General features: G+C 43.6%; 1 protein-coding gene across 1 annotated transcript in view; it reads left to right on the plus strand.

Annotated features, from left to right (window-relative positions):
- The first annotated feature begins 325 nt into the window (after positions 1 to 325).
- LOC126189433 (odorant receptor 43a-like) overlaps positions 326 to 25,258 on the plus strand; it is a 52,017-nt gene continuing 27,084 nt past the window's right edge. The window contains exons 1-3 of the mRNA XM_049930946.1: positions 326 to 580; positions 13,171 to 13,320; positions 23,499 to 23,950. Coding sequence (XP_049786903.1) covers positions 326 to 580; positions 13,171 to 13,320; positions 23,499 to 23,950 — 857 coding nt within the window. The remainder of the gene's footprint in view (positions 581 to 13,170; positions 13,321 to 23,498; positions 23,951 to 25,258) is intronic.

Below are 25,258 nucleotides of genomic sequence, written 5' to 3' on the forward strand. Positions count from 1 at the left end.
TTCATGGACATTCTGGCCTGTACTTGAGAAATAATTAAAAGTATGTTCCTCTCCTCCAACAAGGAACGAGACACTTTCTTGACTACCGTTCAGTATTTACGTGCACTAAATCTAGAAGTAATCATAGACCTTTAATAATGTTCGATTAGTCTTTTCACTACCTTGAACAACCTCAGTGTCTTATACAATTAGTAAAAATACAAGATAAATAATTATGAACTGTTTATTAGATGCTCCCGTAAAAGGTTTTAGGGTCTTTTGTGTTCCAGGCAGTGATCCAGTCTAGAACTGACTGAAAACCGTGCCCGTCATTTAAGGATAGGAAATGGAAAAGCCTTCAAACGAGCCTGCCAGACTGCTGGGTTCCGAGGCTACAGTTCTGCGACTGCTGGGCCTCTGGTGTCCACAGGAGCGTGGAGGCCACATAGTGCCCACAATGCTCGCTGCCGTCACCCTGACCTCTGTCTGTTTCCTACCTGCCGGGGTCGTGCTGAAGTTGTGCGGTGATTTTCCAGAAGAAATAGAGGAGATGGCACACTACTGCTATATCTTCATTGTCTGCTTTGGGTCCATCGTTAAGGTGAGTCCTGAACTCTAACGGTTTTTAATACTTGCAGGAACATGACAAGGTGTGAGTGAGTGGATCTAAGTATGTGCCTTGAACAACGGTTGATAGTTCCTTTTCCGTGATTCTAGTCACTGGTCTCTATTGGACTAGTTATTATTATTTTTGTTGTGTTCTGTTAACAGAAACAGATCTGACGCAACTCTCCTCGAATATCTATTCTGTGTAGGTCTTTTCATCTCTGCGTAACTGTTGCAATTTAAGTTCACTTAAACCTGCTTAACATACACTGTGTGATAAAAAGTATCCGGACACATGGCTGAGAACGACTTACAAGTTCGTGACGCCATACAACTGTAATGCGGGATTTCAATATGGTGTTGGCCCACCCTCTGCCTCGATGACAGTTTCCACTCTCGCACGCATACCTCCAATCAGGTGCTGGAAGGTTTCTTGGGGAATGGCAGCCCATTCTTCACGTGGTCCTACACTGAGGAGAAGTGTCAATGTCGATCGATGAGGCCTCCTCGAAGTCGGCGTTCTAAGACATCCCAAAGGTGTTATATAGGATTCAGGTCAGGACTGTGCAGGTCAGTCCATTACAGAGATGATATTGTCGAGTAACCACTCCGCCACAGGTGCTCGATCGTGTTGAAAGATGCAATCGCCATTCCCGAATTGCTCTTCAACACTAGGGATCCAGAATGTGCTTAAAACATCAATACAGGCCTGTGCTGTGATAGTGCCACGCAAAACGACAAGGGGTGCAAGCCCCCTCCATGTAAAACACCACCGCCTCCAAATTTTACTGTTGGCACTACTCACGCTGGCAGATGACGTTCGCCTGGCATTCGCTGTACCCACACCCTGCCATCGGATCGCCATATTGTGTACAGTGATTCGTCACTCCACACAACGTTTTTCCACTGTTCGATCGTCCAATTTTTACGCTGCATACACCAAGCGAGGCATCGTTTGGCATTTACCGGAATGATGTGAGGCTTGTGAGCAGCCGATCGACCATGATATCCAAGTTTTCTCCCCTCCCACCTGTCATAGTACTTGCAGTGGATCCTGATGCAGTTTGTGTTATGGTCTGGATAGATGTATGCCTATTACACATTACAAAACCTCTTTAACTGTCGGCGGTCTCTGTCAGTGAACAGACGAGGTCTGCCTGTAATCTTTTGTGTTATACGTGTCCCTTCACGTTTCTACTTCACTATCACATCGGAAACAGTGAACCTATGGATGTTTAGGAGTGTGGAAATCTCACGTACAGACGTGTGACACAAGTGACACACGATGACCTCACCACATGAGATGTCTGAGTTCCGCGGAGCGCCCCATTCTGCTCTCTCACGATGTGTAATGGCTACTGAGGTCGTCGATATGGAGTACCTGGCAGTAGGTGGCAGCACAATGCACGTAATATCAAAAACGTGTGTTTTTGGGTGTCTGAGGACACTTTTGAACGCATAGTGTATTTGACGTGTGACGTATAGTCACGTAAGGGAATGCGACCATTATACAGATATGGAGACATCTTTTATACACTGCTGTTATGGTCGCTGTAGAAAAATTTAGTCACTTAATATTCGGCAACTTAACTTTATTGATGGGTTTCGAGTAAACTCATCTTCAGATTATGAAAGGATATATATAAGTGTATGTTACGCCAGACCGTGTGAATCAAACTCTCTACGTCTTTTGATATTCTGAAGATGACTTTTCTACAAATATCAGTTTATGAATATCAAGTGACTAAATTTTCTCCATTGACCGTAACAGCAATGTATAAAATGTCTGCCTAATACAGTCAAGTGTCCTACATTTTTTGTAACGTCTCAGACTTCCCATTGAGGGCCTGAACCCAAAACCGATCTCTATACACTGACGGAAAAAAATGTCGCAACACTAAAAATTAATTATTTTATAGTAATTAAGTTTCAAGACACATTTATTTAGGTAACATATGTAAATGATTACCATTGCAATACCACAGGTTGATAAAAAGCGTGACACAAGCCATTGGAAATGCTGGTACATTAATAACTGGTGTAACCGCTACAATGGGGAATGCAAGCATGCAAACGTGCATGAATTGTGTAGTGCAGGCGCCGGATGTCACTTTCTTGGATGGAGTTCCATGCCTGTTGCACTTGGTCGATCGCTGCGGTTAATGCAGTCTGGAGTTGACGTAAGATGATGTCCCGTCTGTGCCCGATGGGAGACATATCTGTTGATCAAGAAGCCTAAGGAAACATGTAGACATTCTGTAGAACATGTTGGGTCACAGCTGTGGTATGTAGGCGAGCAATATCGTGTTGGAAACCACCCCCTTGAATGCTATTCATGAGTGGCGGGACTAGAGATCGAATCATCAGATTGGCGCACGAATTTGCTTGGGATAACAGTTATACGGTATCACACTCCAGACAATAGCTCCAGGTGCAGATCCACTGTGCCTAGCACGCAGTCAACTTGATTACAGGCCTTCAACTGGCCTCCTTGTACCCAGCACAGTGCGTCACTGGGTAGAACCAGCTGTCCTCAGAAAACAAAACAGATCTGCCCTCCATCGACTTCTCGCTTGAGACCACTGAAGTCGAAAATGGCGGTGGTTTGGGGTCAGTGAAATTGCCACCACAGCGGGTCTGGCTCGGAGCTGCCCTTGAAGTAACCGATTTCTAACATTTCTTTGTGTCACTTGGTGCCAACTGTTGCTCAAGTTGGTGCTGCACATGTAGTAGGGTACGCCAGAGCGAGACGCTGAACACGGTGGTGATACGTGGCCGCCGGCTGTCTGGTCATGTTTGGACCGTACATTCTAGTGACCACCTGACCACCGCAGCCGGACGTCATGCACAGTGGCTACATTCCTGCCAAGTCTTTCTGTAATATGGCAGAAGGAAAATTCAGTTTCTCGTAGCCCTATTAGGTGACGTTGTTCAAACTCAGTGAGGTGCTGATAATGTCCTTAAAGGTACCCTTCACTGATCTCAGCTCATTACGCCCAATGTCAAATATAACTAACGTTGATAACCGTTACAGCGTGTTTTTAAAGCAATGTTGATTTACATCCTCATTACAGCGGTACTAACGCCACTCTTACGCGACCGGTGGGAAATATGTGTAGACATCATCTTTAAGATGCAGAAAGATGCTTACCAACTTTCGTTTACATCTTATAACATCATCTTGGTGTTGCCAATTTTACTCCGTCAGTGTAGTTACTGAGGTTGTTCAGGGATAATTTTCTAACTACTTCGATTCAAACGACCATGGTTTCTGGGTAATTGCATTTCTTTTGATTTCTTACATGTATTTCTGTATTGCAACGAAAATATCTGCAGAACAGTCTAAAGGCCAATGGTATGTGCTGTTTGTCTTGTTTGTAAACAGACATGAACAGTATGAGTCACGACACTTGCTACTGCGATCGGAAATGCTCACTTTTATCTTCACCCTCAAGCTTCCATCCACTACTACTCGGTTCTGTCCTGTATTTGTTTTTCCGGTAGTGTTAGTGTTACCAGTAACATAGGTCAATATGTCTGCAGGGAGCTTTCAGCGACTTGTCGAGACCATGCCACGTCGAGCCGCTGCACTATGCCAGGCAAAAGGAGGTCCGACGCGATATTAGGAGGACTTCTGTCACATCAGTGTACGGCAACCTCTACAGTCTCGCAGATATTCTCCCTAAAATTATTAGATTTACTCTTTCATCTGACACTGTGATGTATAATTAAGCACATCACATACAAAATTGACCATACTCTATAGATATCACGCTAATGCTCTCAAACATCGGCTGCCACCTTGACCTCTTCTGTGAAGAAGAGAGTCAGCCAGTGTATTACGGTGCGCTGATACACCTGAAACTACTCATTGAGGACTAGATCCCGCAGAGATGCCATTTAATCATTTTCCATGAATGCCGACGACAGTAGCACGCGAACAGCAAATCAGCTTCGCGTTTCCCGAGATGTCCGCTCCCAGGTGCCAGGCCACAGGAATCTGCTCATTGTCTAAGTCGCTTATGTCAGTGGATTTCATCATTTGCGTCCGTAGTCACCAGTAAAACGTTTACGCATTCGCCTGTGTTCAAATGTGTGTGAATTCCTATGGAATCAAACTGCTGAGGTCATCGGTCCCTAGACTTACACACTACTTAAACTAACTTATGCTAAGAACAAGACACACACACAACCATGGCCGAGGGACTGGAACCTCCGGAGGGAGGGGCCTCTCAGTCCGTAACGTGGCGCCTCAAACAACGCGGCCACTCGGCGGGGCCATTCGCCTGTGCCCCGTTTATTTATATCCCTTACCACATCGCCTGCCCGCATGACCACCTAGGGGCATTCAGTCTCACGGCGGGTCGTAGTTGTTTTGATGTTTCATCACTGTATATTGTATAAACTCTAGTGTTGCCAGGCTATCATTAACCAGATAGAAAAACAGTGTGATATCTGAAGCGATACACAGCTTTAGCTGTCACTCTGGCATAATCACCCACGCGTGTTTTGGCAGTTTCCTTGTTGTTAGTATGTGTATCAAACACACACATGGTTCTGAGCACTACGGGACTTAATATCTGAGGTCATCAGTCCGCTAGAACTTAGAACTACTTAAACCTAACTAACCTAAAGAAATCACACACATCCATGCTCGAGGCAGGATTAGAACCTGCGACCGTAGCGGTCGCGCGGTTCCAGACTGAAGCGCCTAAAACCGCTCGGCCACAACGGCCGGCGTGTGTATCCGAAACAGTATTTTGTCGACGGCATTTCTGAAGTTGGCGTTCCAAATTTATCGATGTTTTGATCCATTAAAAGATATAGATCTTATAATTAAATTCTTCCATGAGATATTTAAGTCTCTTCTTTATGTACGATGACGATTCAAGCAGAAGAAATGAATTAAAATTCATACTGCAGCCGGGACTCGAGGCTGGGTCTTTTTGCTTCTTAAGTAGAAATGCTAACCATTACACCAACACAGAAATATGCTTAATGGTGCTGCACTAACTACGTAAGTTGATAGCGCTCCTGAACACAAACTTCATATCTTCTGCTTATTTTCCCTTACATGGTTAGCATTTCCACCTAGCAAGCAAGAAGACCCGGGTTCGAGTCCCGGCAGCAGCACAAATTTTAATTCAGTTCTTCTGCTTCAGTCATTATCATAATTAAAACATAGTATTTCAGATGATCCTAATTATCTGAATCAACATACTTTGACTCGGTATCCAACTGAGATACTTCATTTGTTCTTTTTGTAGTAAGGGTCAAGATACACTCTAAGAACATAAAGACAAGAAAGACACACCATGAAATAATTATCTCAATGGGGAGAAGTGGGACCGAAATCGGTAGATATGATGTACACGTACAGACAAACAAATGATCACAACTTTAGATTGGAAGATTTACTTCAAGGGAAAGAGATTCACAAACAGGTTAAGACAGAAACGCGTTGATACATCTCTGGTCTTAATGCCAGCAATTTTTTCCTTTCCCATTGCTTGATGGAGTTTTTGGATGTCCTCCTGAGGGATATCAAACTAAATTATGTCCAATTGGCATTAGATCGTGAATATCCCGTGCTGGTTGGAGGGCTGCGATCCTGCCACGTTCTTGGCCAAAGTAGTTTTTGGCAGGTACTAAGACAAGCAGTGGAAACTCTAGACCTGTGTGGACGGGCGTTCTCATGCTCTATTGTAATCCCAGAATGTGTTGTCACGAAGAGCAACAAAATGGGCCATAGAATATCGTCGATTTGCCTCTGTGTTGAAAGGGTGCTGCTGATGAAAAGCCAAGGCTTCCTGCTATGAAGTGGAAAGGGACCCCAGATCGTCCGTCCACGTTGTCGGGCCGTATGGAGGGCGACGTTCACATTGGTATCCTACCGCTGTCTGGGGCGTCTCTAGACACATCTTCGGCCTGGAATCTCATTGGAGGAAATTTGTCCTCAGTGGTGGGTCCCGCTTTGAACTAAGCCTCGTTTACTAGAGAAGACGTTCCTGGAGACGCCCCGTACAGCAGTGGGACACCAACCTCATCTTGCCTTCCAGACGACCGGACAACTTGGAGTGACGGTTTGGACTGCAATTGCTTTTCACAGCAAGACGACTTTGGTTGTGATCCACGGTACTACGTAGACGATATCTTACGCCTAGTTTTATTGCCCTTCTTAGCAAGCCATCATAGGCTTACATTTCAGGTAGACAATGCCCAGCCGCACACGGCGAGAGTTTTTACAGCTTGTCTGCGTAGTTGCCAAAGTCTCCCTTGAGCAGCCACGTCACCGAATCTCTCGCTAACTGAGCACATTTTAGCGTGATGGACAGTGCGCACCAACCAGCCAGGGATTTTGACGATCTAATGCGCCAATTGGACAGAATATGGTACTACATCGCTTGATCAGTTAGAGAATTGATTTCTATTGAATAGATCAGCAATTTTTTTTAAATTGTAACCGTTTGTTTGTGCATCATATATACCGTTTTCTGTCCCATTGGGATAATTCGTTCATGGTGCTTCTTAGAGTGTATGTTTTAAGTAACGCTCTCGTATCAGGCCTGTACGCCCGCATGGTACCACTCTACTGGTCGACATAGGCGCCAACGTTTTGCTGCATCAGTAAACTCCTTATCATCTACGTATTGCTTCCCACGGACTGCATCCTTCATTGGGCCAAACAGACGAGAGCCGGAAGGTGCGAGATCCGGGCTGTAGAGTTGATGAAGAAGATGTCCGATGAGGGCTTTGTGAGCTCCTTTCGGATGTGCAGACTTGTGTGGGGCCTTGCGTTGCCTTGGAGAAAGAGAGAATCGTTTGCATTTTTGTAGTGACGAAACCACGCTTCAGTTTCCTAACAGTAACAAAATACACTTCCGAGTTGATCGTTGCAGTATCTGATAGGAAATCAAACTGGATAACACCTTCAGAGTTTTACAAGAACTTCACCATGACTAATGGCTGAAGGTGCGGCTTTGAACATTTTCTTGGGCGGAGAGGTGGTATGGCGCGACTCCATGGATTGCCTCTTCGTTTCCAGTTCGAAATGATGAACTCATGTTTCATTACCTGTGACGATGTTCGATAGAAAATTGTCACAATTAGAAATCTAATACGCAAGGGAATCCGCACAGATGATTCTTCGTTGCTCTTTATCGTCTTCTGTTAGGGGTCATGGAACACAGGGCACACACAGCTTGGAATAGACCAACTGGTGGTTATTGCGTCAGCACTACCAACAGAGACATCCAGTTGAGCAGTGATATACTTGATTGTGATCATTCGACCACAGTGAGCGAGGCTGTAAGACTGGGATGTAGCCTCTCGCCCCTGCTGTTCAGTCTATAAATCGAAGAAGCAGTGACGAAAATAAATAAAAACTTCATCAGCGGGTTAAAATGCAAGGGGTATTGATATCACTGACAAGATTTTCTGATGACATTGCTATCCTCCGTGAAAGAAAGATAACAGGACGTGATGAATGGAATGAACAGTCCGATGAGGACCGAATACGGATTTAGAGTTACTAGAGGAAAAACGAACGTAATGAGAAGTAAAAGAAATGAGAACAGAGAGAAATTTACTATCAGAATTGATGAACACGAAACAGGAGAAGTTAAGGAATTCTGCTGCCTTGGCAGCAAAATAACCGTGATGGACGAAGCAAGGAGGACATAAAAATCAGACTAGCAGTGGCAAAAAGAGCATACGAGTCCTAGATAAGTGTACTAGTATCAAAAATAGGCCTATATTTGAGAAAGATATTTCTGAAAATGTGTTTTTGGAGCACTGCACTATTTGACAGTGGAACGTGGACTGTGAGTGAATCAGGACAGAAGAGAATTCAAGTACTTGAGATGTGGTGCTACAGAAGAATGTTTGAAAATTAGGTGAACTGATGAAGTAGGGAATGACGAGATTCTGTGCAGAATCGTCAAGGAAATGAGTTTAGGGATAAAACAGACAACAATACGGAACAGGATGATACGTCATCTGTTGAGATTTCCTTGGTCCTACGGGGAGCTGCAGACGGTGAAAACTGTGGGAGAAATCAGAGATTGGAATACGTCTAGAAAATAATTGACGCCGCAGGTTGCCATTGCTACTCTGAGATGTCTAAGAGGAAGTTTGGCATAACAGAAAAATTCATCGCAGGCCGCATCAAACCATTCAGAAGACTGGTGGCTAAAACACACACAGATGGAAACAATCGCAACACAAAAAAATGTAATTAATGTAGAATCATAAGATTTCGGGATTACATTTGTCTAGGTAACATACACTCCTGGAAATGGAAAAAAGAACACACTGACACCGGTGTGTCAGACCCACCATACTTGCTCCGGACACTGCGAGAGGGCTGTACAAGCAATGATCACACGCACGGCACAGCGGACACACCAGGAACCGCGGTGTTGGCCGTCGAATGGCGCTAGCTGCGCAGCATTTGTGCACCGCCGCCGTCAGTGTCAGCCAGTTTGCCGTGGCATACGGAGCTCCATCGCAGTCTTTAACACTGGTAGCATGCCGCGACAGCGTGGACGTGAACCGTATGTGCAGTTGACGGGCTTTGAGCGAGGGCGTATAGTGGGCATGCGGGAGGCCGGGTGGACGTACCGCCGAATTGCTCAACACGTGGGGCGTGAGGTCTCCACAGTACATCGATGTTGTCGCCAGTGGTCGGCGGAAGGTGCACGTGCCCGTCGACCTGGGACCGGACCGCAGCGACGCACGGATGCACGCCAAGACCGTAGGATCCTACGCAGTGCCGTAGGGGACCGCACCGCCACTTCCCAGCAAATGAGGGACACCGTTGCTCCTGGGGTATCGGCGAGGACCATTCGCAACCGTCTCCATGAAGCTGGGCTACGGTCCGGCACACCGTTAGGCCGTCTTCCGCTCACGCCCCAACATCGTGCAGCCCGCCTCCAGTGGTGTCGCGACAGGCGTGAATGGAGGGACGAATGGCGACGTGTCGTCTTCAGCGATGAGAGTCGCTTCTGCCTTGGTGCCAAAGATGGTCGTATGCGTGTTTGGCGGCGTGCAGGTGAGCGCCACAATCAGGACTGCATACGACCGAGGCACACAGGGCCAACACCCGGCATCATGGTGTGGGGAGCGATCTCCTACACTGGCCGTACACCACTGGTGATCGTCGAGGGGACACTGAATAGTGCACGGTACATCCAAACCGTCATCGAACCCATCGTTCTACCATTCCTAGAGCGGCAAGGGAACTTGCTGTTCCAACAGGACAAAGCACGTCCGCATGTATCCCGTGCCACCCAACGTGCTCTAGAAGGTGTAAGTCAGCTACCCTGGCCAGCAAGATCTCCGGATCTGTCCCCCATTGAGCATGTTTGGGACTGGATGAAGCGTCGTCTCACGCGGGCAAGCCGTTCCACAGGACTACATCCAGCATCTCTACGATCGTCTCCATGGGAGAATAGCAGCCTGCATTGCTGCGAAAGGTGGATATACACTGTACTAGTGCCGACATTGTGCATGCTCTGTTGCCTGTGTCTATGTGCCTGTGGTTCTGTCAGTGTGATCATGTGATGTATCTGACCCCAGGAATGTGTCAATAAAGTTTCCCCTTCCTGGGACAATGAATTCACGGTGTTCTTATTTCAATTTCCAGAAGTGTATTTAAGGGATTAGCATTGCTAGATTATTGGAAAAATATGAGAAATGCTGCACATTAATAGCAGGTGAACCGGCAGACGTTAAATGCAGGGATGCAAACGTACGTGCGTTGTGTTGGTGCCGGATGTCAGTTTGTGGGATGGAGTTCCATGCCTGTCGCACTTGGTCGGTCGATGCAGGTCCGCTTAATGCTGGTTGTGGATGACGCTGGAGTTGTCTGACGATGTGCCACGCGTCCACAATCTGTAGAGCACGTTGGGTTACAACAGCGGTATGTGGGAGAGCATTATCTTGAAGGAAAACACTCTTGTTATGCTGTTTACGAATGACAGCAAATCAGATCGAATCACCAGACTGACCCACAAAATTTCAGTTAAGTTTAATGAGATAACCACGAGAGTACTTCTGGTGGTGTATGAAATCATACTCCAGGTGTAAGACCAGTATGTCTACCATACAGACAGGTTGGTTGCAGGTCCGCCACGGGCCCCCTTTTAAATAACACAGGGCTATCACCGAGGCAAAAGCAGCTTACATCACAAAACATAACAGTCCTTCACCTGGCCCAACAATGAGCTCTCACTTGACACCAATGAAGTGGCAAAGGGCGGTGGTTTGGGTTGAGTGGAGGCCGGAGCTGTCCTTGATGTAACCAATTTGTAACAGGTCGTTGTGTCAGTGCCGTGCTAACTGCTGCTCAAATTGCTACTGCAGATGTAGCACAAGACGCCAGAGCCGTATGTCGAAGACGATGGTCGTCCCTCTCGGTAGTGGTATGTGGCCATCGGGGACCCGGTCTTCTGGCAACCATTCGCTTCCGTGACCACAGATGCGATCAGTCATGTACAATGGCTACATTCCTGCCAAAGTCCTTCTGCAATATTGCAGAAACAACATACAGCTTCTCCTAGCCCTATTACAAGACCTCGTAGAAACTCAGTGAAGTATTGGTAATGCCGTCTTTGAGGAATTGGTAATGCCGTCTTTGGTAACGCCGTCTTTGTCTTCATAAAGACCTTCTTAAGCTACATGTTCTATCTCAGAAGTCACCAAAGCTGACGACATTCATAGCGTGTATTTAAAGCAATCCTGACTGCATTTTCATAGTGGCGCTATTAGCGCTACTCTTAAGCGACTGACATGTAATATTAATAGACGTTATCTTCCATATGTGGGAACATGCCTATCAATTTTTGTTTATACCCGCCAGTGCAGCCTGTATATAGTCGAAAATGAGCGTTGTGAAAGTCCAGATGGGGGTAGGCATAGTGTTGCACGGGTGTACTGACCTCAAAATATTTGAATCCAGTATACTCACCGATCAACGTTAGCTATACTATACTCCTTCCCCATATGCTTATTTTCAGAGGTGCATTCGCTGGTGCCTTCTTTGTTATGGATGAAATTGACGACGGCATCTTTTCTCTGCTTCGTGATGACTGGGTGTTGTGTGCTGTCCTTAGGTTAGTTAGGTTTAAGTAGTTCTAAGTTCTAGGGGACTGATGACCATAGATGTTAAGTCCCATAGTGCTCAGAGCAATTTGAACCATTTGACGACGGCATCGAAATGGACAGTTGGAGTAGCTTTCTGAACGAGAGACCAGCCCTTTCCCCCGTCTTACGTCCCATACAGCGCATGTGCGATATACAGGGGAGACGTGCAGCAGCACATGTACGTGCGCCAACCACAGTCCAACAGCTGTCTAACGCGTTGATGTTGGAATAGAACGCCCTACCATAAAAACTCATTACCAACTTTGCTAGCATGGGAGTACGTTGCACAGCATACAGTGTCGTCTGTGATGACCACTCACCTTATTATGAACCATGTACCGCCTTTTGTAATGCCCATAGGCAATTATAATTTCAGTTGGCTTCAGTGTAGTTGCTGTCAGAGTGCTGTTTTTCTTCGTCTCATTGCTTATTTCTTTAATTGCCTTCTGCACTATATTGTAGCAGTGCTTTCAGCATATGGTCCCAGTCTCAGGGAGCTGTATTTGTTGGCAGAGAAGTACCATGTGGAAGTTAGTTTAGCACACCAGTGCATGTGCAAATGCAAGCTGAAACTATTAACTTGCCATAGAAAGATAATGTTAATTGAGATCGATGCACAGAGATTATAGTTTATATCATATATTGTCGAGAAGTGCTTGCGTAAGCTGCTTATGAGGCAGAAAAATTTAGCATGAAACAAGAATAGTCTGACAAATGTCTCAGAACACACTAAAGGCTGATTGCTGTTAAAACCCAGTCTGTACCACCATCCACCATTGGCAGGAATTGAGGCAAAAAATATTCGTGCAAATGCAGCAGCTGTCTCAGAGAGAAGTCCGCTGTCTCTGTAACACTACCTTACTATCAGAACGTTGTTTGCAAGTATTACGTTTCTGTTTATCAGGCACTAAGGATCTCAGCATTAGCACCATGCTGTCCTGTATCGATTTGGCATGATTTAACATACGTTCTGAACATTTCTGTTGATACCGAAACGCATTAAAACATAGACGTACACTCAAGAAACAATTACTGTCTCAGCTGTCCACAGAGTGCGCTACACAAGTGTCCAGCTGGCTTCTAAATCATCGGTTCAATACGTACAACGATATTCAGTATTAAATGGCCAATTTAGAGTAAGCTTTATTTTGTATGTAGCCACTTTCAAGCGCATAGTGTCCATTGTTTCATATTTCAACAAGAAGTCCTTTTACAGGCAAGCAATCACAGTATAGGTATCCACAACACATACTGATTAGGTGAGCAGAGGTTTTGAAAGCAAACAGAGAGCAAATTGCTTCCTTATTTCCTTGTACATTCGATATACATACTCCTCTATGTCTTTCTCTGCCTCAGTCGTGCTGTTTAGAGACGTAGATGGAATATGTATACAAAATCTGGAGGTATCAGTTTTCTATAAGCGCTTTATCTTGTCTACAGGCTGTCCTCTTCATTGTGGAGGGAGGCACTTTACGTGAAATGGTGCAGCTAATGTACAGCATGCGGACCCAGTACGGCGCCGACGAGGGCAGTGAAAACATCCGCAGCTGCTACCAGGACAACGTAGACCGCATGTATCGTTACTTCCAGGTTAGTGTTGCAATCCAGCGTGGAACCCGACAGAAATGCAAGCGATTTTTAATTATATAGAAATTTATAGACTAAGGTTTTTCATTAGCGAACAGACTCACCAAAATAGGTCAATAGAAAGTTTTTTAATACAACTGTGGTACTTAAAAGTAAAAAATTAAAAGAGAAGTAGACTTCTCAAGATAACAGACTTCAACGTGGAATTTTCTAAAAATTAGTATGACAGTAAAGTGATGGTTGAAGTATACTTCGCTTTCCTGGACATGGCCTTTGACTGTCATATGGTTTGCCCGTCGAGAGTATGAAGTACCTGAAGAACCAGCTGAATGAGTCCAACTGCTGTAACACAGTCCTAAAATACGATCATTGTCTGCTTCTGTGTTATCAGCGACTTTCGCGTTTCTGTTGGTGCACATTAAGGATTTGCCATTTTTGCTTTGTTCATGAGAATAATGAGCACAGTCATGGGAGATCTTCAGAAATTAGCAGTTGTATCACTGCTGTATGCTCATGACATTCTTCTGCGGACAATAAGGATTTCTAACAAGTCCAAGCATGAAACAACCGTCCTAAACAGTACCGACTACTCCTCAGTGTAAAGAAGTACCTGTCAACAGATAGAATTAATACGGACACTATGAAGACCGATGGTATGGATGTTTAAGGAGAAATATCTTCAAGTAAATTGGGTCCAAAATTGCTCCCGACAGCTCACTTGTTTCTGAAATCACAAACCGCAGCAGTAATGCATGGCTTAAATTGTGGACAATGACTGGAGTGCCTTGTAATACCGGAACGACCCAAGTCTAAAATACAACGCTCTACAAATCTTCCACTTACCATGTACGGTGCAGAATGCTGGGCCGCAAGAAAAGGATCAAAGTAACTATTTACTGTAGTGAAACCAAAATACCTCAGTGGACATGTGCGTTTACATTTCACGATCATGTGAGCAAAAATTAAATTTTGAAGCATTATGGACTGGCACCTGTCGTTGAGAAGCAGAGGGAAAGTCGTCTACGGTGTTATTAATACGTACTTTCAGCAGATCAAGAAACAAAGGCATGACGCAGGTTTTCGTAGGATGTCGATGGTAAACGACCAGTTGTGAAACCGAAGCCACATGGTCCTCGTGGACCATGCGCATGATTGCGCCCGGTGCTGACGGATAGCTAAAAGGGTGAACATTGAGGAATAGGAAGACGGAGAAGAAAAGAGGATAAAATGAACCATCAGTAGCAGTGCACAGGTTCATTATAATTCGCGGTCCAAGAAGTTTCGGGATTGCAGCCATACACGGCGGAGAACCATTCAGCCGTCTTCAGGTGATTGTTTTGCACTGGAGATGGGTAACTCACCTCACTAACTTTCTCTAACTTTCCATAATAAATGGTCGAGGAGGCGCTTGAGCAAAATCAGCCGCTTAACGGGTGACCTCTGTCGATTTTCGCGCCCCTGTCCATTTATGGTGGGCAGGCGAAATCGCAATGGTGATGCTACATGCATGCTCTCTGTCGGGAATGTGAACTCGCGGAGTTGAAATTCAGATGTCAAAATTAATCAAATTGTCACCAGACGTGTCATTTGCCATAACACCTTTCGTTTATGAAGAAATTAAAGATATCACCTGGTCCACGGCAGATTTCCGACTACTCCTTAATAACTGAACCCCAGAAGGATCTCGTCGAGGCCGCGCGGGATTAGCCGAGCGGTCTTAGGCGCTGCAGTCATGGACTGTGCGGCTGGTCCCGGCGGAGGTTCGAGTTCTCTCTCGGGCATGCGTGTGTGTGTTGGTCCTTAGGATTATTTAGGTTTAGTAGTGTGTAAGCTTAGTGACTGATGATCTAACACACATTTGAACATTTGATCTCGTAGATGCTAAGATTTCCGTGATAGAAAATTCCACAGAAGGTACTGTGGAGGTATAATGCTCGGCTATAACTGACTTAATGGGCTGCGAAAGTCGAGTGTGGTGATCAAGTGTAACGCATCTTTCATGCTGTGTGCGCGTTGTAGGACCAATGTAGGCTCTCCCACTCTGGAAAGGTATTCTGTAGATTCCAGCCCTCCACAATCGCAGAACGTCCTTTGTCACACCGAGAAGAGCACAGATCTTGTGGATGGGCGGATGATTACTTTAAAATGATGTTTCCTTAAGATTCTGCCCAATTTTGACGAAATATTGGGTGTTAGCGTTTCTTCTTGCTGAAGGCTGTGCTAATCTAATGGGGAGAATGTCTTAGTATTGGAACACTGATTGCAGCGTTCCAGCTCCTTTACAAGGCTGTTTCCATCAGACACATGACACATGTCGTGCCATAGATGGAGCGAGCTATATTCGGAGAGGTCGCGAAACACAACACAGGTCGGTCATGTAGTGGTTTCCTTTGCGCATGTGCGTCAGACCCTGAAACATCGGGAAAACTTCAAGAATCACAATAATTCGCTTTATTTGCACAATAATTTTTCAACATGGCAAACAACCAATAGCTATTATAAACAAAATTTGTTAATACATTACTCTGAACTGATTTCACCTTTTAAAATCAAAATTTACAAAAAAAGTCTTCCTAACAATATTAGGGTCACTTTCGCGGAAGTAACCCTTTACTAAAATCATAAGTAAGACTTAAAAGCGGATTTTTATTCACGTAGACAAGTAATTCACAATATCAGGTTGTAAGTTCCTCTTAGTTAAGGTCTTTACCTGCGTGTGGCTTTCACACCCATTGCAAGTAAGGACAGCGCCTGCAGGTGGTAGCTGTTGCGTATTTGATGACTACAGCCAAGTAAGACTGGGACCAGTTTCTGTCAACAACGATTGTAAATTAATGTTACAGAGCGTTACAAGTTGCATGTAACTTTTTCTTTATTTTACATGTTTCGACCAACGCGAGCATTTTCAGACATTACGTTGCAGAGTGCCACTCGTTACAAATATCGGGCTGTGCATAGTGCCGCCGTCATTCATAAAATGGACTTATTTGTAAAGAGCGGCCCTTGGCCAAGTAATTTCCGGAGATGTTCACGTTGGTCGAGTGAAACATGTAAAATAAAGAAAAAGTCACTTGTGACTTATGGCGGCTCTACAATTTTAATTTCTAACGGTCACTGTTACGATGCAGCATATGACTGCTCTCACTATCAGTGAATCTAATTGACAATCAACACTTACGCTTATGACCAAACTGTTAAGTATTACAGCTGTACTCTTGTTGAAGAAACGATATTAGAAAAAACAGATCCAACTCGCCCTGACATTTAATAAAAATTCACCATACAGTTTTCTTAGTTTTGTTAGATTAGCTTTGTTAGCAAAAGTCGTTACGCTAAGGTTAGACATAATGTTTCTCTGTATACAGTTTCTAAAGAAATATTCCCTCTAAAGTACGTACCTACTACACTGCAACAGTTTGTGCTGCACACATTACAAAAACTATGACCAACCTGCCGGAAAACTGCTCTACTAAGGCTATCACACGGTCATAACTTTATAATGTTGTTTTGGTTCTGATTGCCATCCGTTAAAGATTCTTGAATTTTGATGCATAAGTGTATGTTCCTTAAATTATTATTTCTCTCATCCTGAATAGTAATCGCTAAACGGATCTTGAAAATAATTTATTTTTTTGAATTTATTAAAAGCCATTCGACACATTTTGCTTACTACTTTAATTTTCTGCATGAAATTTTCGTAGTAAACCTGGGAGATACAAATAAGAGAAAAAACGTATCTTTATTAGTGTATGAGCACTCCTATTGAGTATAGGAGACTTGGAGGTGACGAACGACTAGATGTCGGAAAAACGAAAGGATCACTCATAGTTATACCTCAGAAACAGTCGATACTAAGCCGGGCACAAGCATACCGAAGCTGGGAACAGTTATACGATTAAGGAATTGTGAAAAGAAATGTGACCTATGTGCCAACGGACAGGTCCCATTTCGAGACAAGTGGATGATGCTTCTATCAACAGAGAAGTAACGTAGTCAGTGAGAGGCAGAAGCAACAATGGAGTGCAAAACATTTGGAGAGGTTTCAGTTGATGCATAAAAGATTGACGATAATGATCAAAGACAGGCAGTCATCAAGGAAGACAATGCTGAGACAGAAAATTCGTATCAGAACAATGTTATAAGAAAACAGCTAAGTGTAGGAAAATGTATGTAAAGAAACGATCTGGATCTTTTATGAACGTACAAGGGAAGCAATCTGAAGAACGACCAACAGAGGGCATCTAAAAACTGTCACCGCAGAAGTCGATCCCTACAACAATCGAATCATGCTATGTCTAGGCTGACGACCTAGGATGCCGTGATAAGAAGGGTCCGGAAATGACAACCAGGCTGCAGCAGTCATAGACTATGCGCGGTGGCCACCGTCGATTGTGATCAGAGCGATAACAGCAGACAAGATCAGAAACTTTTGATGTGACACTGGAAAGCAGGTCCATACACTCGCTCAGAGCAAATGACTAAGCTAAATTATTTGTAATAATTATGTCAAATGAAGTTCTTTATCATGCGTGAATTACACAATCTTGCTTGAATGATTATATATTGCTTCGGAAAACAATTCTGTCCTCAGGCAAACATATAGTTCAAAATTACATCTATGTTACTAGGCACACTCTGTTTCACAGAAGCAGCAACAATAACCTTCGGTAAGCAAAACAATTTGCCATTTATTTCCAAGGTATATGGATAGTTTCTCTACGATGCACAGAAGTAGCAAGGGAACCAATTGAGCTTCAGTCGACATTACAATGTCCTCTGCGCAAAACACAACTTGAGTTCTAAATGCCATTAGTAGAGCATTAGCTGATAAATTGTATTTTCTTATTTATTATTAAACTATCTAAATGATTCAAAACATTCTTTTCGACATGTCTTTCAAAGCAATGTTAACCACGATTCTTCTATGTCTCAATTTATGTTGTTGTTGTTGCGGTCTTCAGTCCTGAGACTGGTTTGATGCAGCTCTCCATGCTACTCTATCCTGTGCAAGCTTCTTCATCTCCCAGTACCTACTGCAGCCTACATCCTTCTGAATCTGCTTAGTGTATTCATCTATTGGTCTCCCTCTACGATTTTTACCTTCCACGCTGCCCTCCAATACTAAATTGGTGATCCCTCGATGTCTCAGAACATGTACCACCAACCGATCCCTTCTTCTAGTCAAGTTGTGCCACAAGCTCATCTTCTCCCCAATTCTATTCAATACCCAATCAATAATTACGTGATCTACCCATCTAATCTTCAGCATTCTTCTGTAGCACCACATTCCGAAAGCTTTCATTCTCTTCTTGTCTAAACTATTTATTGTCCACGTTTCACTTCCATACATGGCTACACTCCATACAAATACTTTCAGAAACGACTTCCTGACATTTACGTCTATACTCGATGTTAACAAATTTTTCTTCGTCAGAAACGCTTTCCTTGCCATTGCCAGTCTACGTTTTATATCCTGTCTACTTCGACCATCGTCAGTTATTTTGCTCCCCAAATAGCAAAACTCCTTTACTACTTTAAGTGTCTCACTTCCTAATCTAATTTCCTCAGCATCACCCGACTTAATTCGATGACATTCCATTATCCCCGTTTTGCTTTGGTTGATGTTCATCTTATACCCTCCTTTCAAGACACTGTCCATTCCGTTCAGCTGCTCTTCCAAGTCCTTTGCTGTCTCCGACAGAATTACATTGCCATCGGCGAACCTCGAAGTTTTTATTTCTTTTCCATGGATTTTAATACCTACTCCGAATTTTTCTTTTGTTTCCTTTATTGCTTGCTGAATATACAGATTGAATAACATCGGGGATAGGCTAAAACCCTGTTTCACGCCCTTCCCAATCACTGCTTCCCTTTTACGCCCCTCGACTCTTATAACTGCCATCTGCTTTCTGTACAAATTGTAAATAGCCTTTTGCTCCCTGTATTTTACCCCTGCCACCTTCAGAATTTGAAAGAGAGTATGCCAATCAACATTGTCAAAAAATTTCTCTAAGTCTACAAATGCTAGAAACGTAGGTTTGCCTTTCCTTAATCTTTCTTTTAAGATAAGTCGCAGAGTCAGTATTGCCTCACGTGTTCCAACATTTCTACGGAATCCAAACTGATCTTCCCCGAGGTCGGCTTCTATCAGATTTTCCATTCGTCTGTCAATAATTCGCTTTAGTATTTGGCAGCTGTGATTTATTAAACTGATAGTTCGGTAATTTTCACATGTGTCAACACCTGCTTTCTTTGGGATTGGAATTATTATATTCTTCTTGAGGTCTGAGGGTATTTCGCCTGTCTCATACATCTTGCTCACCAGATGGTACAGTTTTGTCAGGACTGGCTCTCCCAAGGCTGTCAGTAGTAATAGTGGAGTGTCTACTCCAGGGGCTTTGTTTCGACTCAGGTCTTTCAGTGCTCTGTCAAACTCTTCACGCAGTATCATATCTCCCATTTCATCTTTATCTACATCGTCTTCCATTTCCATAATATTGTCCTCAAGTACGTCGCCCTTGTGTAGACCCTCTATATACTCCTTCCACCTTTCTACTTTCCCTTCTTTGCTTAGAACTGGGTTTCCATCAAAGCTCTTGATTTTAGTACAAGTGGTTCTCCTTTCTCCAAAGGTCTCTTTAATTTTCCTGTAAGCAGTATCTATTCTACCCCTAGTGAGATAAGCCTCTACATCCTTACATTTGTCCTCTAGCCATCCCTGCTTAGCCAGTTTGTACTTCCTTTCGATGTCATTTTTGAGACGTTTGTATTCCTTTTTGCCTGCTTCATTAACTGCATTTTTATATTTTCTCCTTTCAACAATTAAATTCAATATTTCTTCTGTTTCCCAAGGGTTTCTACTAGCCCTCGCCTTTTTACCTACTTTATCCTCTGCTGCCTTCACTATTTCATCCCTCAAAGCTACCCATTCTTCTTCTACTGTATTTCTTTCCACCATTCCTGTCAATTGTCCCCTTATGCTCTCCCTGAAACTCTGTACAACCTCTGGTTCTTTCAGTTTATCCAGGTCCCATCTCCTTAAATTCCCACCTTTTTGCAGTTTCTTCAGTTTTAATCTACAGTTCATAACCAATAGATTATGATCAGAGTCCACATCTGCCCCTGGAAATGTCTTACAATTTAAAACCTGGTTCCTAAATCTCTGTCTTACCATTATATAATCTGTCTGATACCTTTTAGTATCTCCGGGGTTCTTCCATATATACAACCTTCTTTCATGATTCTTGAACCAAGTGTTAGCTATGATTAAGTTATGCTCTGCGCAAAATTCTACCAGACGGCCTCCTCTTTCATTTCTTAGCCCCAATCCATATTCACCTACTATGTTTCCTTCTCTCCCTTTTCCTACTGGCGAATTCCAATCACCCATGACTATTAAATTTTCGCCTCCCTTCGCTACCTGAATAATTTCTTTTATCTCATCATACATTTCATCAATTTCTTCGTCAACCGCAGAGCTAGTTGCATATAAACTTGTACTACTGTAGTAGGCGTGGGCTTTGTGTCTATCTTGGCCACAATAATGCGTTTACAATGCTGTTTGTAGTAGCTTACCCACACTCCTATTTTTTTATTCATTATTAAACCTACTCCTGCATCACCCCTATTTACTTTTGTATTTATAACCCTGTATTCACCTGAGCAAAAGTCTTGTTCCTCCTGCCACCGAACTTCACTAATTCCCACTATCTCTAACTTTAACCTATCAATTTCCATTTTTAAAGTTTCTAAACTACCTGCCCGATTAAGGGATCTGACATTCCACGCTCCGAACCGTAGAACGCCAGTTTTCTTTCTCCTGATAACGACGTCCTCTTGAGTAGTCCCCGCCCGGAGATCCGAATGGGGGACTATTTTACCTCCGGAATATTTTACCCAAGAGGACGCCATCATCATTTAATCATACAGTAAAGCTGCATGTCCTCGGGAAAAATTACGGCTGTAGTTTCCCCTTGTTCTCAGCCGTTCGCAGTACCAGAACAGCAAGGCATTTTGGTTAGTGTTACAAGGCAAGATCAGTCCATCCAGACAGGCTGCTGCCCCTCTTCAGGAACCACACGTTTGTCTGGCCTCTCAACAGATACCCCTCCGCTGTGGTTGCACCTACGGCACGGCTATCTGTATAGTTGAGGCACGCAAGCCTCCCGTACCAACGGCAAGATCCATGGTTCATGGGGGGGAGGCATACGTAATTGTAATGACAAAGTGAATGGGCACATACAAATCCCACCTGGGTATTAATTTTTGTAGTCATTTGTGGAGGGAAAAAGTTGGTTTTGAAACAAGATTGGTTGCCAGAAATTGATCACGCTGCCCATTCTCTGAAGGAGACATGTAGTGTGGGAGGAAGGAATGTAATGTGAAAGCTAATCAGCACTGAACCGTCATGAAAGCAACGGAGAACTCATAATGGTAAAAGCTACTAGATGGAAAATGGAAATGAGCGTTTGGCGTCATCGGCCGAGAGGCCCTTGCGGGGCAGGTCCGGTCAACTTGGCGCAGATCTTAAAAATTCGACGCCACATTGGGCGACCTGCGCGCCGGATTTGAATGAAATGGTGACGAAGACAACGCAACATCCAGTCGCTGAGCGGAGAAAATCCCCGATGCAGCCGGGAATCGAACCCGTGCCCGTTGGCTAGCAATGCGTCACGCCGACCACTCAGCTATCGGGGCAGTCTAATGCTACTAGATAATCAGATGCAGAACATCAATAGCGACCCTTTCATTCTGCATTGAAGGGTGAATGGTCATGGTAACTTCTGTTGGATTACAATAAATGGACGTAAGGTTCATGACCATCTTACAACTATGACTTAAAATTACCAAATAATCAGCAACCAGTCACAAAATTCTACAAGTTCTCAATTCATCCTATCGAGCCTGTGTTAATTATCCCATATATGAAGTGTGCTAGCGCTTTATTTCTGCATTTGGTCTTGTTTCTTTAATACGTTTGTTTTGTTCGTGTCCGTAATTTTCTTATCTCAACTTAGTTTACTTTACATGTGCATTCAGCAATGTGGCGCCATCTGCCGGAAAATATCCGTACTTCCTTAATATCATTAACTGGACGCTAGATGGATGCCAACACCGTTTTACGTTTTGGCATTATGATTAAATTTTGCTCTTCGATAACATGATAAATAATTTTAAAATTTTTTAAAAAGTTTTTTGAAACATTTTATATGGTGTGCTTCTCACCTATGTTTGTTCCTTTTTTACTAATTTGTATAATCGCTTTTTGGCGTATATAACTGTACTATGTGGTTGACTAAATCTTTGTCAATATATCAATTTTTTGTAAATATTTCAGTATTTTATCATTATATTTTACGTCACTTTATATGTAATTTCTTCTTCTCATTTTTATTTTAGCTGTGTCTTTTCGCATAGAGTGCGGGTTTGCTTTGCAGCACCCCCTTATGGTTTCTCGTTGTCATAGTCAATCCTCGATGTATCATTTTATGTTTGACCTCTGCTTAAGACAGTGTTACTACTCAGGGCACATATTCGTTGAAAGGTAAATTTGTATGTGCATTTTAAATGGCTTAATGCGTCTGTATACCTTTAATTGGTTTTACGTTGCTTTATGTACCTTTATTCTTTTGGTCTCTGTTATTAATTCTTTTTATTCGTATTCTTGTATTTGTAGCACCGATGATGGCTGTTAATCAGTTGAAATCGATTTGCGAAAGTAAATAAAGAAAACATGATATTGCGACTGGTTGCTGCTTATTTGGTAATTTTATGGTTCAAAAATGGTTCAAATGGCTCTGAGCACTATGGGACTCAACTGCTGTGGTCATAAGTCCCCTAGAACTTAGAACTACTTAAACCTAACTAACCTAAGGACAGCACACAACACCCAGCCATCACGAGGCAGAGAAAATCCCTGACCCCGCCGGGAATCGAACCCGGGAACCCGGGCGTGGGAAGCGAGAACGCTACCGCACGACCACGAGATGCGGGCGGTAATTTTATGGTTTACGGTCGCTGCACAACTTGTGAACCACATGGAGCTCACCATTCTGAAGCTTTGACTTATAATGACCGTTCCCTGGATCAATGACAAAAGCGTCTTTTATATCAGTTAACATACAACTTGTCTGCTACACCTTGTGGTAGACAGGATACACGCATTCTCCCTTGTGTTGCAGGTAATGGCCCTGCTCCCGACGCTCTACTGGATATGCTCTCCACTGCTGTTCGGCGCTGTGACGAGTGCGGTGCTGGACGAGCAAGACAACCAACGGCAGCTTCCGCTGCCCTTCTGGCTCCCTTCTGGCGTCAACTCGTCGCCCACGTATCAACTGTTATACGTAATCCAAGCCTTCAGTCTCACTGTCACAGTAGAATCGGCAATATGTTTGGATGTATTCTTCATTCGCCTCATGATGATGGTTGCAGCTGAGCTTCAAGTCTTAAACGAGAACATTTCAGCTATCGACTGTGATGAGGCTAATGGACGTGAGGACCAAGAATACGATTCACTGATACCCCGTGGTGACCGTGCCCCTCAATTTACAGAGAAATATCGAGAGAATTTTTCAGACGACGAAATATTTTCACGGCTGTTGAAGAACATTCTTCATCATCAGACGATTCTCAGGTTGGTAAATGAATTTAATAATTATTGTTTTTAATTCAGTTTACACCTGTTGCAACTGTTGCGTACTGTTATTAAAGAAGACAAGCATTTCCCTAACAACGTTGGGCAGTCGTAACCTGATCGGGAGAAGTACTGCGAAAAGAGCACACCAATGGCTTTGGAACGTTTTAGATGGTACCAGCTGGTACCAGCTGGTTATGTCACCCTTCACCACTGACGCAAATCATGACAGTAAATTCGGGTGTACAAGTTCATTCAGCTGCCTCAAACGCTGTCGTCTTATGCAACGCGCAGTGCTATATCTGGCCATCAAAACCCACGCGCGAAATTTTCATATTTTCTCGCTCGTTACAAGCAAACTGTTAGTGTTACACAAAAATAGAGCAGGACACTTTTTGTATGAAACTTGATATAGTTAAATTTTTTACTGGGATACGTTTTCGATGGAGGCCACGATTTTGGAATTATTCAAGAAAAACGTGTAAAAGTGACCTTCAAACGCAACTTCAACCTTCTCCCCCAACGCTACCCCCCCCCCCCCCCCCGCCCCCTGCAACTCATCTCTCACCAGTCAAGATTTCTAATATGTACTTCGTGACACTCCCTCCTACCACCGTACAAAAATTTCCGACTACACGAACTACTGCCAATATTCGAACTTTTTGGTTTCTATTGATTGGGCTATTACACCACCAGCATATTCTTTTGTCCCATTAACATTATCAATTTAAATGTGCCCGTGACGGTAACGAAAGGAAAACGCCTTTTGTAAACTTCACCCTCACAAGCTCTGTTTCGTAGTCAGAAGACATGACAAATACAACGATATTTTTTATTTAATGCTGTTCAAGTTCACGAAATTGCTAGCTAAAATGTACACAAAGTCGATAAATACCAAAAAACATGGGCTACCTGGAATAGTTCGTGTAGTCAGCGGTGGGAGGGAGTGCCATGAACGACATATAAGAAATCCTGACTAGTGAGGTATGAGCGTGTGGGCTGAGCTGCATCTGAAATTCTGTCTTGGAAGTTTTTCTTGAATAACTCGAAAATCGTGGCCTTCAGCGAAAACGTATCCTAGTACAAAATTTTACTATTTCCGACACAAAAGGCCCCGTTCAGTTTGTATGTAGGACAAATAGTTTGCGCGTAGCGAGTGAGAGAATGTGAAAACATCGCTCGTGGTTTTTGAAGGACAGGTACAACATTTCGGGTTGCATAAAACAACAGCGGTAGGGCAGCTGAAGCAAGTCGCACAGGAAAATCGGTAGTATAGAATCAGCGTAGTAAGGCCGGCGTGAGTACGTG

The sequence above is a fragment of the Schistocerca cancellata genome, chromosome 1 (genome assembly GCF_023864275.1).
Source record: "Schistocerca cancellata isolate TAMUIC-IGC-003103 chromosome 1, iqSchCanc2.1, whole genome shotgun sequence".
NCBI lineage: Eukaryota > Metazoa > Arthropoda > Insecta > Orthoptera > Acrididae > Schistocerca > Schistocerca cancellata.